Source organism: Taudactylus pleione, unplaced genomic scaffold, assembly GCF_031769625.1.
Source record: "Taudactylus pleione unplaced genomic scaffold, aTauple2 ptg000656l, whole genome shotgun sequence".
NCBI classification, from domain to species: Eukaryota; Metazoa; Chordata; class Amphibia; order Anura; family Myobatrachidae; genus Taudactylus; species Taudactylus pleione.
Window position 1 is genome coordinate 1,968,399 of NW_028285058.1, and position 12,324 is coordinate 1,980,722.

At 46.1% G+C, this 12,324-nt stretch overlaps 2 protein-coding genes across 5 annotated transcripts in view; one reads left to right on the forward strand and one right to left on the reverse strand.

The window, feature by feature from the left end:
- The window catches only part of DYNC2I2 (dynein 2 intermediate chain 2), a 36,275-nt gene extending 26,088 nt beyond the window's left edge, over positions 1-10,187 (forward strand). Inside the window, exons 8-9 of the mRNA XM_088455496.1 lie at positions 2,473-2,630; positions 9,854-10,187. Coding sequence (XP_088311622.1) covers positions 2,473-2,630; positions 9,854-10,092 — 397 coding nt within the window. The 3' untranslated portion in view covers positions 10,093-10,187. The remainder of the gene's footprint in view (positions 1-2,472; positions 2,631-9,853) is intronic.
- An 878-nt stretch (positions 10,188-11,065) lies between these two features.
- Positions 11,066-12,324, reverse strand: part of SPTAN1 (spectrin alpha, non-erythrocytic 1) — a 59,365-nt gene continuing 58,106 nt past the window's right edge. For all 4 annotated transcript variants that reach the window (XM_088455493.1, XM_088455495.1, XM_088455494.1 and 1 more), the window contains 3 exons: positions 12,157-12,303; positions 11,917-12,064; positions 11,066-11,358 (listed from right to left, as the gene is read on the reverse strand). In XM_088455493.1, the coding sequence (XP_088311619.1) occupies positions 11,233-11,358; positions 11,917-12,064; positions 12,157-12,303 (421 nt within the window). In that variant the 3' untranslated portion in view covers positions 11,066-11,232. The remainder of the gene's footprint in view (positions 11,359-11,916; positions 12,065-12,156; positions 12,304-12,324) is intronic.

The window sequence follows — 12,324 nt, forward strand, 5'->3', positions numbered from 1 at the left end:
ATTCAGCGAGCACACGATTTTCGGCCGCACTGACTGGTTCGCGCATACGTATTAAAATCCGTACGCATGCGCAGTTGTGCGAACATCGGTCGGAACGAACGAGCTGCTCTGAATCAGGCCCATTGCTCTGAAATCCTTTTAACTGCTAGGAAATGAGAACATACATTCCAGGCCATAAAAAGGATTTTGAGTGACAGGTGGGCCATTCATCTGACCCACTGTGGTGGGAGGGAACTGGTTAAAAAACAAAACAAAAAAAACAGAATGGAGAAAAAAATATACTGGTGAGTGAAGCAGGGAGGTGAGAGAGACAGACAGTGGAAATATAGGAGAGAGAAAACGCACAATGGTACAAAGTTAATTAGTACTACGTTTACTAAATATTAAACAGATTTATTTTTCTTTTTGTTTGTACTACGTGAATAAATATTTCCTCAGCCTGCCATCACTTGTAGTATTAAGGTGGGTACACACTAACGATTCGGTCGATTCTGGCACATCAGGCGACAAATCGTTAAAAAAATGTATGCAGTACATGGTGTAGTGCACGCTCCCGTGGGGTCCTCAGCCCCATCGCCTGATCTTCCCTCTGCAGCATGTATGATCAGGCGATGCGGCTGACGATCCCATTCAGAGCTATGCGGGGGGTGGCGGCATATGTCGGCCCATCAGCAGCCTCGTCGTGTGTGTCGCATCGCTGGGTACTCACATCGTTTAGTGTGTACCCAGCTTTACACGCAATCTCTTGTGAGGGTACGGAGAAGCGGGAATCTCCGTGAAATGTTGTTGCTCCTATAGATTGTTTATCGAAGTCCAATGCTTCTACATTATGGGATAGTATGGCTTAGACGATTGACCATCCTTAAATCTGTTCATATAGCAGCAGGAGCATCCTTTACAACCATATGAGCTTGGGTCAAGAAGGCATTGGGGATTGCTATTTGGCATACCGAGATCTCATTTGCTAACCAGGTGGAGCATATCCATGAGGCCTCATATCTTGGAGAGAACAACAATGATGCAGAGCTGGTCCTGGCTAGGATTTCGGCCTCAGCAGTCTCGGCACACCATGCTCTCCACCAGTGTCGGCAATATGGTTTTCACATTTTAAGCAGTGCAGTTTACACGGTCTCCAGGTTGAAGTTATTTTGAAATTAAGTAAATCCCACCATTGTCTAACCAGCCAGTTCACCAAACTGGGTACGCTATTGAGGGTGTGGTATATTTTATCAACATTCGATTGACCATGTTGACATTCATCATGTTGACACTGAAATGTCAACTTGATTTGAATGTCAATAAAACGTCCCTAGTGGTGACTTACTAGGTAGGCGGTTCCAGTGGTGACTTCTGGGTCCGGCGGCTCCAGCGGCGCTTCCGTTGGTGAGTATTTTGCTAAACCTCCCTGCTTAACATTCCCCAAAGTCCATAACCCTACCATAGTGCCTAACCCTAACCTTCCCACCCGTAGCCTAACCTTAAACCTCCCCCTAGTGCCTAACCCCCCTATAGTGCCTAACCTCCCCTCCCGTAGCCTAACCCTCCCCCTAGTGTCTAACCTTCCCTCCCGTAGCCTCACCCTAGTCCCTAATCCTGACCTCCTAGTGCCTAACCTTAACCTCCCCTCCCATACCCTAAGCCTCCCCCTAGTGCCTAACCTCCCCTCCCATAGCCTAACCCTCCCCCTAGTGCCTAACCTTCCCTCCCGTAGCCTAACCCTCCCCCTAGTGCCTAACCTTCCCTCCCGTAGCCTAACCCTAAGCCTCACCCTAGTCCCTAATCCTAACCTCCCCCTAGTGCCTAACTCTAACCTCCACTCCCGTAGCCTAACCCTCACCATGGTGCCTAACTGTAACCTCCTCTCCCGTAGCCTTACCCTCCCCATGTTCCCTAACCTCCCCTCCCATAGCCTAATGTTGATATCGTAACTGTTGGTGTTGACTTTATGAATATCGACATGGTAAATGTTGACATTATGACTACATCCCTCACCATTCGCTCCTCTCTATATGCCACAATGTCCTTAGCACGGGTGCCCCTTAACATTTGGTAATAGACATTGGTCCTCCTTCAGTGCCATTTCCAGGGTCTGTGCTCGAACTCAGAGATTTTTTTTCATGCAGAGTCAAAGCAAAGTGCCACCGAACATCACCGTGATGTTCAACTGCGCACATATCCGCAATATATGGTAGCCGCTACATCACTGGTTCTCCTGCGCCCCTCTGCGACTGTATTGGTGGACGCTATGTGCCGCTCCAGTACACGATATGCATAGCCTGTAAATGAATTACTTGAATTGACACCTTAAGCTTCACACATTTCAGATATTCGCTGAAAAGTAATATTATTTTGTACAAGCACCTTAATTATTTATTACATTTGAACAACAGTAAATTCATTTTGTAGACAGCAGTAAAAAAAAACAAAAAAAACTGAAACCCCCCCCCCCCAAAAAAACCTTTTTTATTGTAGGAATCTTTTCCTGAGCGGGGGAACAGATGGACACGCTCACCTGTACTCAATGCTGCAAGAAAAGCCCCTCAGTTCTCTGCAGCTGGCCCAGAAATACCTCTTCAGCATTCGGTGGTCTCCTGTGCGGCCATTGGTTTTTGCAGCAGCTTCTGGTGAAGGTAAGGACAGTAAGCTGCTTAAGGCGCCATTAATGCAATTACATAGTCTGGAAATAGTTTGAAAACTGGTGTTGGGGAGAATAAATATTCCAATCTACACGATCATGATAAATAGTTCACAGACTACTCAATAGACAGCTTTCATAAGTACATATTAAAATTCTACATGATTTATTATCTTTTATTTTTTAAGGCACCACAAAGTTTTGGCAGAGCTGTAAATGGTATATACAGCATAACAGTGTGACTTGACATATAAATACAATACAGTGTAAATTTACATATCTAGGACCAATGTACCACAATAAAATGGCAGACATCTAATCTAATATAGGCCAAACAGGGATCGGTATGGCAGCCCGACATGGGTGAAAACCCCAAACGGTGATTAAGGTAAGTAACCCTAATCTTTCCCCCCCCCCCTAACCATCCCTTAGGGGTGCCTAACCCTAATCCCCCCTCTAAGTGCCTAAACCTAACCCCCCCTTCCCCGCTGCCTAAACCTAAGTCCCCCCCGGGGGTGCCTAAACCTCCCTTCCCCTAGCCTAAACCTAACCCTCCAGGGGGGGGTGCTTAACCCTAAGTCCCCCCCGGGAGCCCCTAACCTAATCTTGCCCCCCTGCGGCTGTCCGCACCTGGCTTACCTTCGATCGGGATGCCGGGTGTCAGGCTCCTGGCGTAGGTAAAATGACAGGCATCGGGATTTCGACACATTTAACCCTTGCCGGGATTAGACAGTCGGGAAGCTGACCATCGGCTTCCCGCCGAATGTACTATAATGATATTGCTCCAAAATATTGTAATGGAGAGAAAAACCATTCCCAGAAAGCACTTAGCTGCTAAGTACAGAAAACAAAACTTAAAAACTGATAAAGGTAATTTTATTCAATTACTTCAAGAATCCCATTTCCCAGTCACCAGGCAAAACAAATCCAAAAGTGGAAACACTACAACTTAATGTTGTCAGATTTCCCTGTAACAGGAAAAACAGCTGTAAGTGGAAACACAGATTCTGGTGGACTTTCCTCTAGAATGAAGTCTGCCAAGGATTATGTGCCAGTTGGTTGTGCTGTACCCGCTCCCCAGTACAAACTTGCCCACTTAGTTCCCCTTAGACCTGTCTCTAGTGCAGGCTGTTTGCATCACATGACCTGCCTCAGCCACCAGAGGTCCTGCAATCTCCATGCAGGATTCAGCAGCCGAGCTAACAGCAAATCAGTCCTGTTCTCCTTTAAGTTGAGTTGTAGAGATACCTGCCAAGCATTAGCTGTGGTATTTATGAAGAATCCATATGTCTTCTTTTCTCATGCATCCTGTATGGAGAACGCTGCATTGCCGACTGTGGGTTTGGGGGGCTGGCACATGGGCAGGCACTGATAGGTTAAAATGGCTCCACCCCCTCCCGTTTCCAGTTTTTTCTTTTAGTGCTTTGGAGTAAAGCACAATTCTTATATCTTAGTTTATATCTATTTACTTTTATTTTATCCTATTCACCTCAGTCCCTGTTGAAAGGGCTCAGTGCGACCTCAGTGGGGGGGGGGTGGGGCCTTAGTTATATATGTTCCGGCTCTGCTCTCAGCTCTCTGGAGAACAGGAGGGCAGTGTGAAGGCAATGAACCAGCTGGACTAGCGGCCCTGGTCACCGGGACCCTCCTCAGAGGTCTGGGACCGTGGTTGCGCTGTGCACAAGCTGGGAGCTACTCATTTAAGGTAAGGCAGCCTCAGCCTTCCCACAGGTAGCACTGGGCTGCGATACTGAGTCCCGACAGTGCTTGTTCTCATATTTGACACTATTGTCTTGGTCTATTTTTCATTGCTATATCTGTGAAAGAGGTTAACTCCCCCTCTGTTGCCCCACTCATTGTTAAATTTATGTGGCCACTTCATTTAGCGCACTGTTCCCTATTGCACACACCCCTGTTATATAACCTAATGTGTGGTTCCTTTCTTGGAACACTGTACAATGTCTTCCAGGAACAAAGCGCCCAAGGAAAAGGAGGCACCTTTGCTGCGTACATGTAGACACTGTTCTGCTGGTCTATCCCCACAGGATGCTGTCCAGGATGGTCTCTGTATCCGGTGTTACTCAGACACGCAGCAAGATGTCCCATCTACTGCATCCAGTCAGGAATGGCCAACTTGTCGCAGTTGGTGGATCGCCTTACAGCTCCCACACCTGTCCTTCCTACTTTGGGGGTCCAAGCCGTCCCTATTATGCATCCTCAATTGCAGCTGCCTGCGCTGGAACCCCCATGGATTAGCACCTTCTCAGAGTCAGTGCAGGGCTTAGCACAGGTGTCTGCCTCCTTTCAGCAAATGCCGGATAATGACCGTACTTCTGTACGTAGACCATCCAGGCGTGAGAGCTCTGTCCCCCAGATGGTTGACTTTTCTGATTCGGAACCCACCTCTGATCAGGAGGAGGATTTTTCTTTTTGCCTCTGAGGATGAGACCTTACCTGTTCAGGAGGAGTCTCTTCCTCAAGTAGATATTCTTGCCTTAGTTAGGGCAGTCGGATCGGTCTTTTATATCAAGGATGAGGAACAGACTCCTAGGCCCAAGGCGTCAGTTTTCAAACATCAGAAAAGGTTTCAGTGGAGTTTCCTAAATCTGATCATCCTGAGGAAATACTAGCGGAGGCTTGGACCGCTCCTAACAGGCGTTTTCAGGTATCCAAGCTCATTGCGACCTTTTACCTGCTCCCTGCCGAGGAGCGTAGCAAATGGGAGTCTCCTCCTCCTGTGAATCCGCACATTGCCAGTCTAATCAAGAGTTCTACCCTTCCTATTTCCAATACGGCTTCCCTCAAGGATCCGACGGACAGGAAGTTGGAAAATTTCCTTAAGGGAATTTATTCTCATGCACGTCCGGCCATGGCATCTGCATGGGTGGCCAAGGCGATTGGCGCTTGAGCGGATGCCCTAAAGGAGGGCCTTACGTTGAACAACCAGCTATTACCTCTGCTGGCGCATATCAAGCAGGCTGCTTCCTATCTGGATGAAGTGGATATTGACACTGGCATCTTAACTTCCAAGGTGTCAGCTTCTTCTGTGTCAGCCAGAAGGGCCCTCTGGCTGCGCTCCTGGCGCGCTGACTCTTTATTCCGGTGACATTCTGTTTGGACCAGAATAGGCTAAAATAGTGGCGACTTCCAAGACAGCGTTTCTATCTTCAGCAGCAGCCCCTAGAGCTCGAGCGGGCAGTCCTTTTCAAGGTCCCAGAATTCTTCCGCTAAGACCTCCAAGCCCAAAAGCAAGCTGTCCTGGACTACCAGATGCCCGGCTGCCCAATTCTCAACCTCGAATCCCTCAACAAGTATTTGCGGGTCCTCAAGTTCCGTATGGAGTCTTTGTGTTCCATCTTTTTGGCCTTGGAACTGGGGAATTTCATGGGCTCGTTTGATATCCAGAATGCTTATTTACATGTGCCTATCCGACTCAGACAGCAGCGTTTCCTCCGTTTTGCAGTCAAGGAGGAGCACTACCAGTTTCGGGCCTTGCCCTATGGTAATTCCACGGCTCCTCGTGTGTTCACGAAGGTCATGGAAGCTCAATTGCGGCGCAAGGGTATTAGAATTCTCCCTTACCTGGACGATCTTTTTATCCTAGCCAGATCTCCGGATATGCTCAGGGAGCACCTACGTTTCACAATAGATCTTCTTCCAATTGATGACCCACCCGTGTGACTGTAGAAGTCCTCCCTGACTCCGGCCCAGGAGATACTTTACCTGGGGGCCCTGTTGGTCTCACAGGTTCAAAGAGCGTTTCTCCCAGTGGACAAGATTCGGGATCTGCAGGACAGAATTCGAAGGTTCTTACTTAATCACCGGGTGTCAATTCACACCTGCATGTGGATCCTGGGATCTCTGGTCTCCACCTTCGACATGGTGGAGTACGTCCAGTTTCACTCCCGGACTCTCCAGGCAGAGATTCAGACTCTTTGTAACGGATCCCATCACCAGATCAAGCTGCAGACAATTGTCCTTTATCGAGAGGTTAGTCTCTCCTATGCGTGATGGCTCTAGAGCTCCTACTTGGACAAGGGTCGCCCCTTCAGGATTCTAGACTGGATCCTTCTCACCACGGATGCCAGTCTTCGCTGTTGGGGAGCTGTGACCTGCTAGCAGTCCTTCCAGGGTCGATGGACGGGTAAGGAGAGCAGCCTACCGATCAATGTCCTGGAACTTCGAGACGTCTTCAGAGCGCTATGTCAGGCTCAGCAATTCCTTCAGCATTGCCCAGTCAAAGTACAGTCAACGCGACGGCCATCTCTTACATAACTCAGGGTGGCAGTCGTGGCACCGTGAAAGAGATCAATCGCATACTCTGTTGGGCAGAGCATCATGTTCCAGTTCTGTCAGCAATTTTCATTCTGGGGTCCAGAATTGGGAAGCGGACTTTCTAAGTCATTAAGACATCCACTCCGGCGAGTGGGCCCTTCATCTTTCAGCTTCTAGTTAATCAAGAGAGGAGAGAACGAAGACTCTTGTTTGGGGGCACTCTCATTTGTTAAAACTTAACTTTTATTAGATCTATTTCTGATCAGACACTTATTAGACAAACATCCTGTTATTTCAGTGAGAATTGACCAATATTATTCACTGGTACCAGGCACATCAAATGTAAATAAATTATATTAACTCTGTAGTTAGGTGAACCAAATACTCAACAATGTTGTAGGTCTGAGCGGTAACCTTCAATTATAATCTCTGTTTCTCCCAATAAGGTATTTATGATTGCAGGGAACACAATTGTGTGACAGCAATATTAATCAATGTTTAATAAAGATTCAGTAAATGTAGAAATACAGTTGCACGGCGGCAATATTCTATTAATAAACAGCAAGGTTTTTCAGTTGTGATCGCATTTGTAAAGATAGTTGCACAGCAATAATATTTCAATGAACAAAATAATTATATGGCTATGATCTCGATAAACAAAATTATTTCACAGTTGTGGTCACGTTATTAATAGATCATAATCACCAGTATGTGGTTAATATCTAAGGGAGTACTGTATATGAAAACTGCTGCTGAGAATTAATGTATAGAAGACTATATGGATTAATAGATGCTGTAAAGTCACTTGTTAAGATATTTTCACCCAAAATGAATTAAACAAGTGACTTTACAGCATCTACTGCCTATGTGTAGGTAATCCATATAGTCTTCTATAGTCTTCAGTCCTTCTGGCTATTGCTTTGGCTCGGAGAGTGTCAGACTTGAGCGCACTGTTGTGTCGCTCTCTTTTTCTGGTCTTTCATTCGGACTCAACTAGGTTACCTTCCGAAGGTGGTTTCCAGACTCCACCTCAATCAGGAGATTGTGGTTTCGGCCTTTCAGTCTCCAGAGGATGAAGCCTCTTTGGATGTTGTAAGGGTCCTCCTCATTTATGTTGATCATACAAAGGATATCTGGAAGTCAGATTTCCTTTTCATCCTCTAGGGTTTCCACAAGCTGGCCTGCTACGAAGCAGTCCTTAGGCAGGTTACTCCGCTTAACCATCCGCCACGCGTACATAGTGGCAGACCCCCTGGCCGTAGTGACTGCTCATTCCACAAGATCGGTTGGTACCTCTTGGGCAGCTAGTCGTGGTGCCTCTGCGGAGCAGCTTTTAAGGTGGCCATATGGTCTTCTGTTCACACTTTATCCGCTTTAATGTGTTTGATGCCTCCGTGGATGCAGCTTTTGGCCGACGGCACTCAGTGCAACTCAGGAGCTTCCCCTCCCTTAGGGGGTTTGCTTTGGGACGTCCTCAGCGTAGTCCCTGTCCCCCTATGGACTGTGAAAAAGAAAACATGTCTTACCTGTTAAGTCCTATTCTTCGAACTCCATAGGGGACACAGGGCGCCCACCCCGATTCACCTGACTGGCGGGGTTTCTCGTTTTCTGGTTTCCTTGTCTCTTCGGGTGCTTGTGTCTGTGCCGGTCTTCCTTCTTCTTCCCGCTCCTGCCTTAGGCTTGCTAACTTGACTGGCCTGAATGGGCTGGCGTATAGGGGAGGAGGAGCATGGGCAGCACCTCTCTGAAGAAATTAACAGTTTGGTGCCTGGACTCCACCTACCAGCCTATACCCCAGCGTTGTCCCTGTGTCCTCTATGGAGTTCGAAGAAAAGGATGTAACAGGTAAGACATGTCTCCTTATCTTCCAACTCCCTGGTACCTCCTTCCCTTTGGGCTCATTCTGCTCTTGCGGTTCACCACTGTACCTCAGTGGAACAATTGGGCAGAGCAGCAACCTGGTCATCTGTACACACCTTTACAGGTCCTTACCTTTGGGTCCTCTGACACCAATTTTGAGCAAAAAGTTATGTGCTGCCCCCTCCGGCTTGCTTTATAAAATCCTATAGTCAGCAATTCAGTAACCCTCCAGATCAGATGCATAAGGAAACAGGATTTTACAGGGAGTAGACAAATATCCATTCGTCATAATTCATCTGGGGAACACTGAGTCTCGTTCAATTGGTTCTTCCGTTCTGGTTGTCTTTACCTGGGTTGATAACTTTTTTTTTTTTTTTAAGCTTCCTCCATGCGGCTTTGCTAGCAGAATAAACTAAGGTATGGTGGATGCTGGAAGTGTTAGAGGGGGCAGAGCTTTTTAGGTAACTGGTTCAAGGCGTAAATATATTTAATTCAGGACACAATTTGAAGCGTTTACCAATCTTCACACGTCATGATCTTATGTTAACTAAACCTTACTTAAAACTCAGCATAGTATCCAGACACACTCACTTACTCTACACAGAAAAAGACTAATTGCCATTTAGTTGTTGTGGGTTAGTGCAAATTATGTACCAATACAATGCTCGTGTTTAAACTATGTAGTTCATCAAGTAACTCAGACTTCATTACCATCAATTCTGTTAAATTACTGAAGAGTAAATGTGGTTCGACATGGAGGTCTCATCACGTACTTTGGTGGGGTTGTATTTTTCAGATTTAATCACGTATATGGTAAGAGAAGTCCACTGGGTGTTCAGGCAGAGCAGCCTTTGTCTGGCTAAATCTAATTGAATCGAACTATAAAACACTCCTATTTAAAAACGAATACCCTTGTTCTAGGTCTGAAAATTAAAAACAGTTTGTGTAGTTGGCGTTCCAGGTCAGCTGGAGAACCACAGGATGCTTTAGTCTACCTTAAAATACAAAGGAAAGAGTCATTGAATTTACAGATATTGGCGACCACTCTCAGGCTGTAACCATTTACATGTTTTCTCACCAAAGGGGAACTGCTGCTCTTTGATTTTGGAAAAAGCGTCCAGAAGCCATCATTAAGCATAAAGCAGACTGCCAGTGGGAAGCCCATTTACTGTCTGGAGTTTAACCGTGCACAGACCCAGCTCCTTGCATCTGGGGACGCTACAGGTGTCGTGAAGATATGGCAGCTGAGTTCGGACTACACCGAGCAAGGAGCCAGAGAGATGGTCCTACTGGATGAACTAGCCAGCACGGTCACAGACTGATCACAGTACAGAGCTGCACGAGGGGATGAACATCAGTTTACATATGTACCAATTGTAAATAGTAGAAAATAATAAAGTCTTATTGATAACAATTTTTGTTTTCCCTGGCAATTTTCTTATTCTGTAACACTCTATTTTTTAAAATTTTATTTCCTACTATACAAATTAGTCAGTTTAACAATATTGTGTTGTGATGAAATATGAACAAAACTGTACAAAATCTTTCAGTGGTTTTACTGCAGCCAACAAATCCAGCTGGGGAAGGTTTGATCCTTGGCATTTCCAGATCTTAATGTAACATTTGTCCTGGTACGATGGTAAAAAGGTCTTTGAGGATTAATATGGGATCTGAGAACAATATATTTAGGATGACCAGATGCCTGCCAATAGGGCTGGTTAATTTCAGCAGCCACCACCAAATTGGCCATATAGTATTGGAACAGCAGGCAAATGGTCAGTCAGCCATAACTGCAAGTGCGTGTGATCAATTGGTTAGCATGAACATGGATACTTAATGAGTATATATCGGTACCGGAGCAGTGATAACCGGCATGTGAGTGGGCGGGGCCACCGGCAGGAGAAAGTGTACAGACAACGCAACACAATGCAGGTTGAGAGTCTGGAGCGTCTTTTATATGCTCTGAGCAGCGCTACTGGCCTATCCTGCTAGGCAGATGTAGGGGCCGCAGTCCGCTCGCACCCCCCTCCTTACGGCCCTGATATAGATGGACACCAGTGAGTCAGACATGGTCATTCTTTGGCTCCCAGCTTGAGTACATCGGTAGCCTCAGTGTATGGCTTAATGTAGCTTCTATTTTATGACGTTTCAGGAGGATTAACACCTTTATTTAGAATTATGAGAGCATCCATTTGTACATCAACAAGAATCTTACCAATAGGTGGATATCCCTTACAGAGAGCAGTATGGCTTCTACATGTTCCTTAGTAAAAAAGAGTCTAAAGACACATCACGTTGAATAATTAACATTTATTAAAGCACACTGCTTATATTGCTTCTTCAGTTGGCTAAACCCAAAGCTAAAAGCAATGACGGCACAGTGAGGACACAGGGGATGGAGTGAGAGAAGACATGCACAGCTAAAGTCAGCAGGCACAAGCAAGGGCTTTAAATCAGCTACGTCAGTTCACGAACAGCGAGCGTGTGAATTCCACATAGTCATATGCCGAGGGCAGCTCACGGCCTTTACTGTCCATGTATGGTTTCATGTGCGAGATGCAGTAATCTGCCTGTTCACGTGTTAGGTTCTGAAAAGGAAGAACATTGAGATTAGAATTGCTGGATGTCGCATTTATGTCACAAAGACTGATCAAACCAGCGCTATGCAGAATCATAGCCAGGTCACAATCTGATCAGACGCGCATGTTGGAAAATGCAGTCTGAAGACGACAGCTATGGGTGCAGTAACGTAGTACAGAAGTAATCCAGTTACCTGGCCCAATCACTGCATGACAAGCTCACAACTAATATGGCCTTCCATTGGCACAATCACTACAACAGTCAAGTCATTTGGGTCCCCTACCTGGCATCTGAGTGGCACAATCATGGTTTCCTAATCCACAATGTATACAAACAGAACTTTATAAACCCCATATAGGTCATGAATCCTTTAATTATGCAGAAGTGAGTTCATTTGTTTTGCTCGGTCAGTTTCCGTACAGAGAAATCCTGACATGACCCGTTTGTGTACTTGAGGTCTGTAGTTGAGAACCACTTCCCTAGCCTAACTAGCCTAAAGCATCATAAAGTTATGGTCAGAGGGCAAAGTCTGGGCACATCCGGCTGTGAGGGCACCAGTCTCTCACCTGGTACAGTTCTTCCTTCGTGACATACGGCTTCTGCTCTGTGCTCAGCGCTCGGAATGCACTTTCAATCTCCTCACTGGACTTCACGTTTTCGGTTTCCCTGCTAATCATGAACGCCATGTATTCCTGTAGAGACACGTGCCCATCTCTGGCAAGAAGAAAATAGAAAAAAGGATTTTAAGAGATTTAAAAAAACTGTAACAAAGTTGTACCTTTGTTTTTGGATTCTGGATTACTTACCTGTTGGGATCTACAATATCTAATATGGTTTCAAACTCTGGATCAGGCTCTCCCTCTTCTACCATCGGAAGGTCGTATCCAAGGGACCTCAAGCAGGATTTGAACTCTTGGTGGTTCAGACGGCCAGACTTGTCCTTGTCGAAGTGCCTGTGCAGCGGGGAAAAAAAA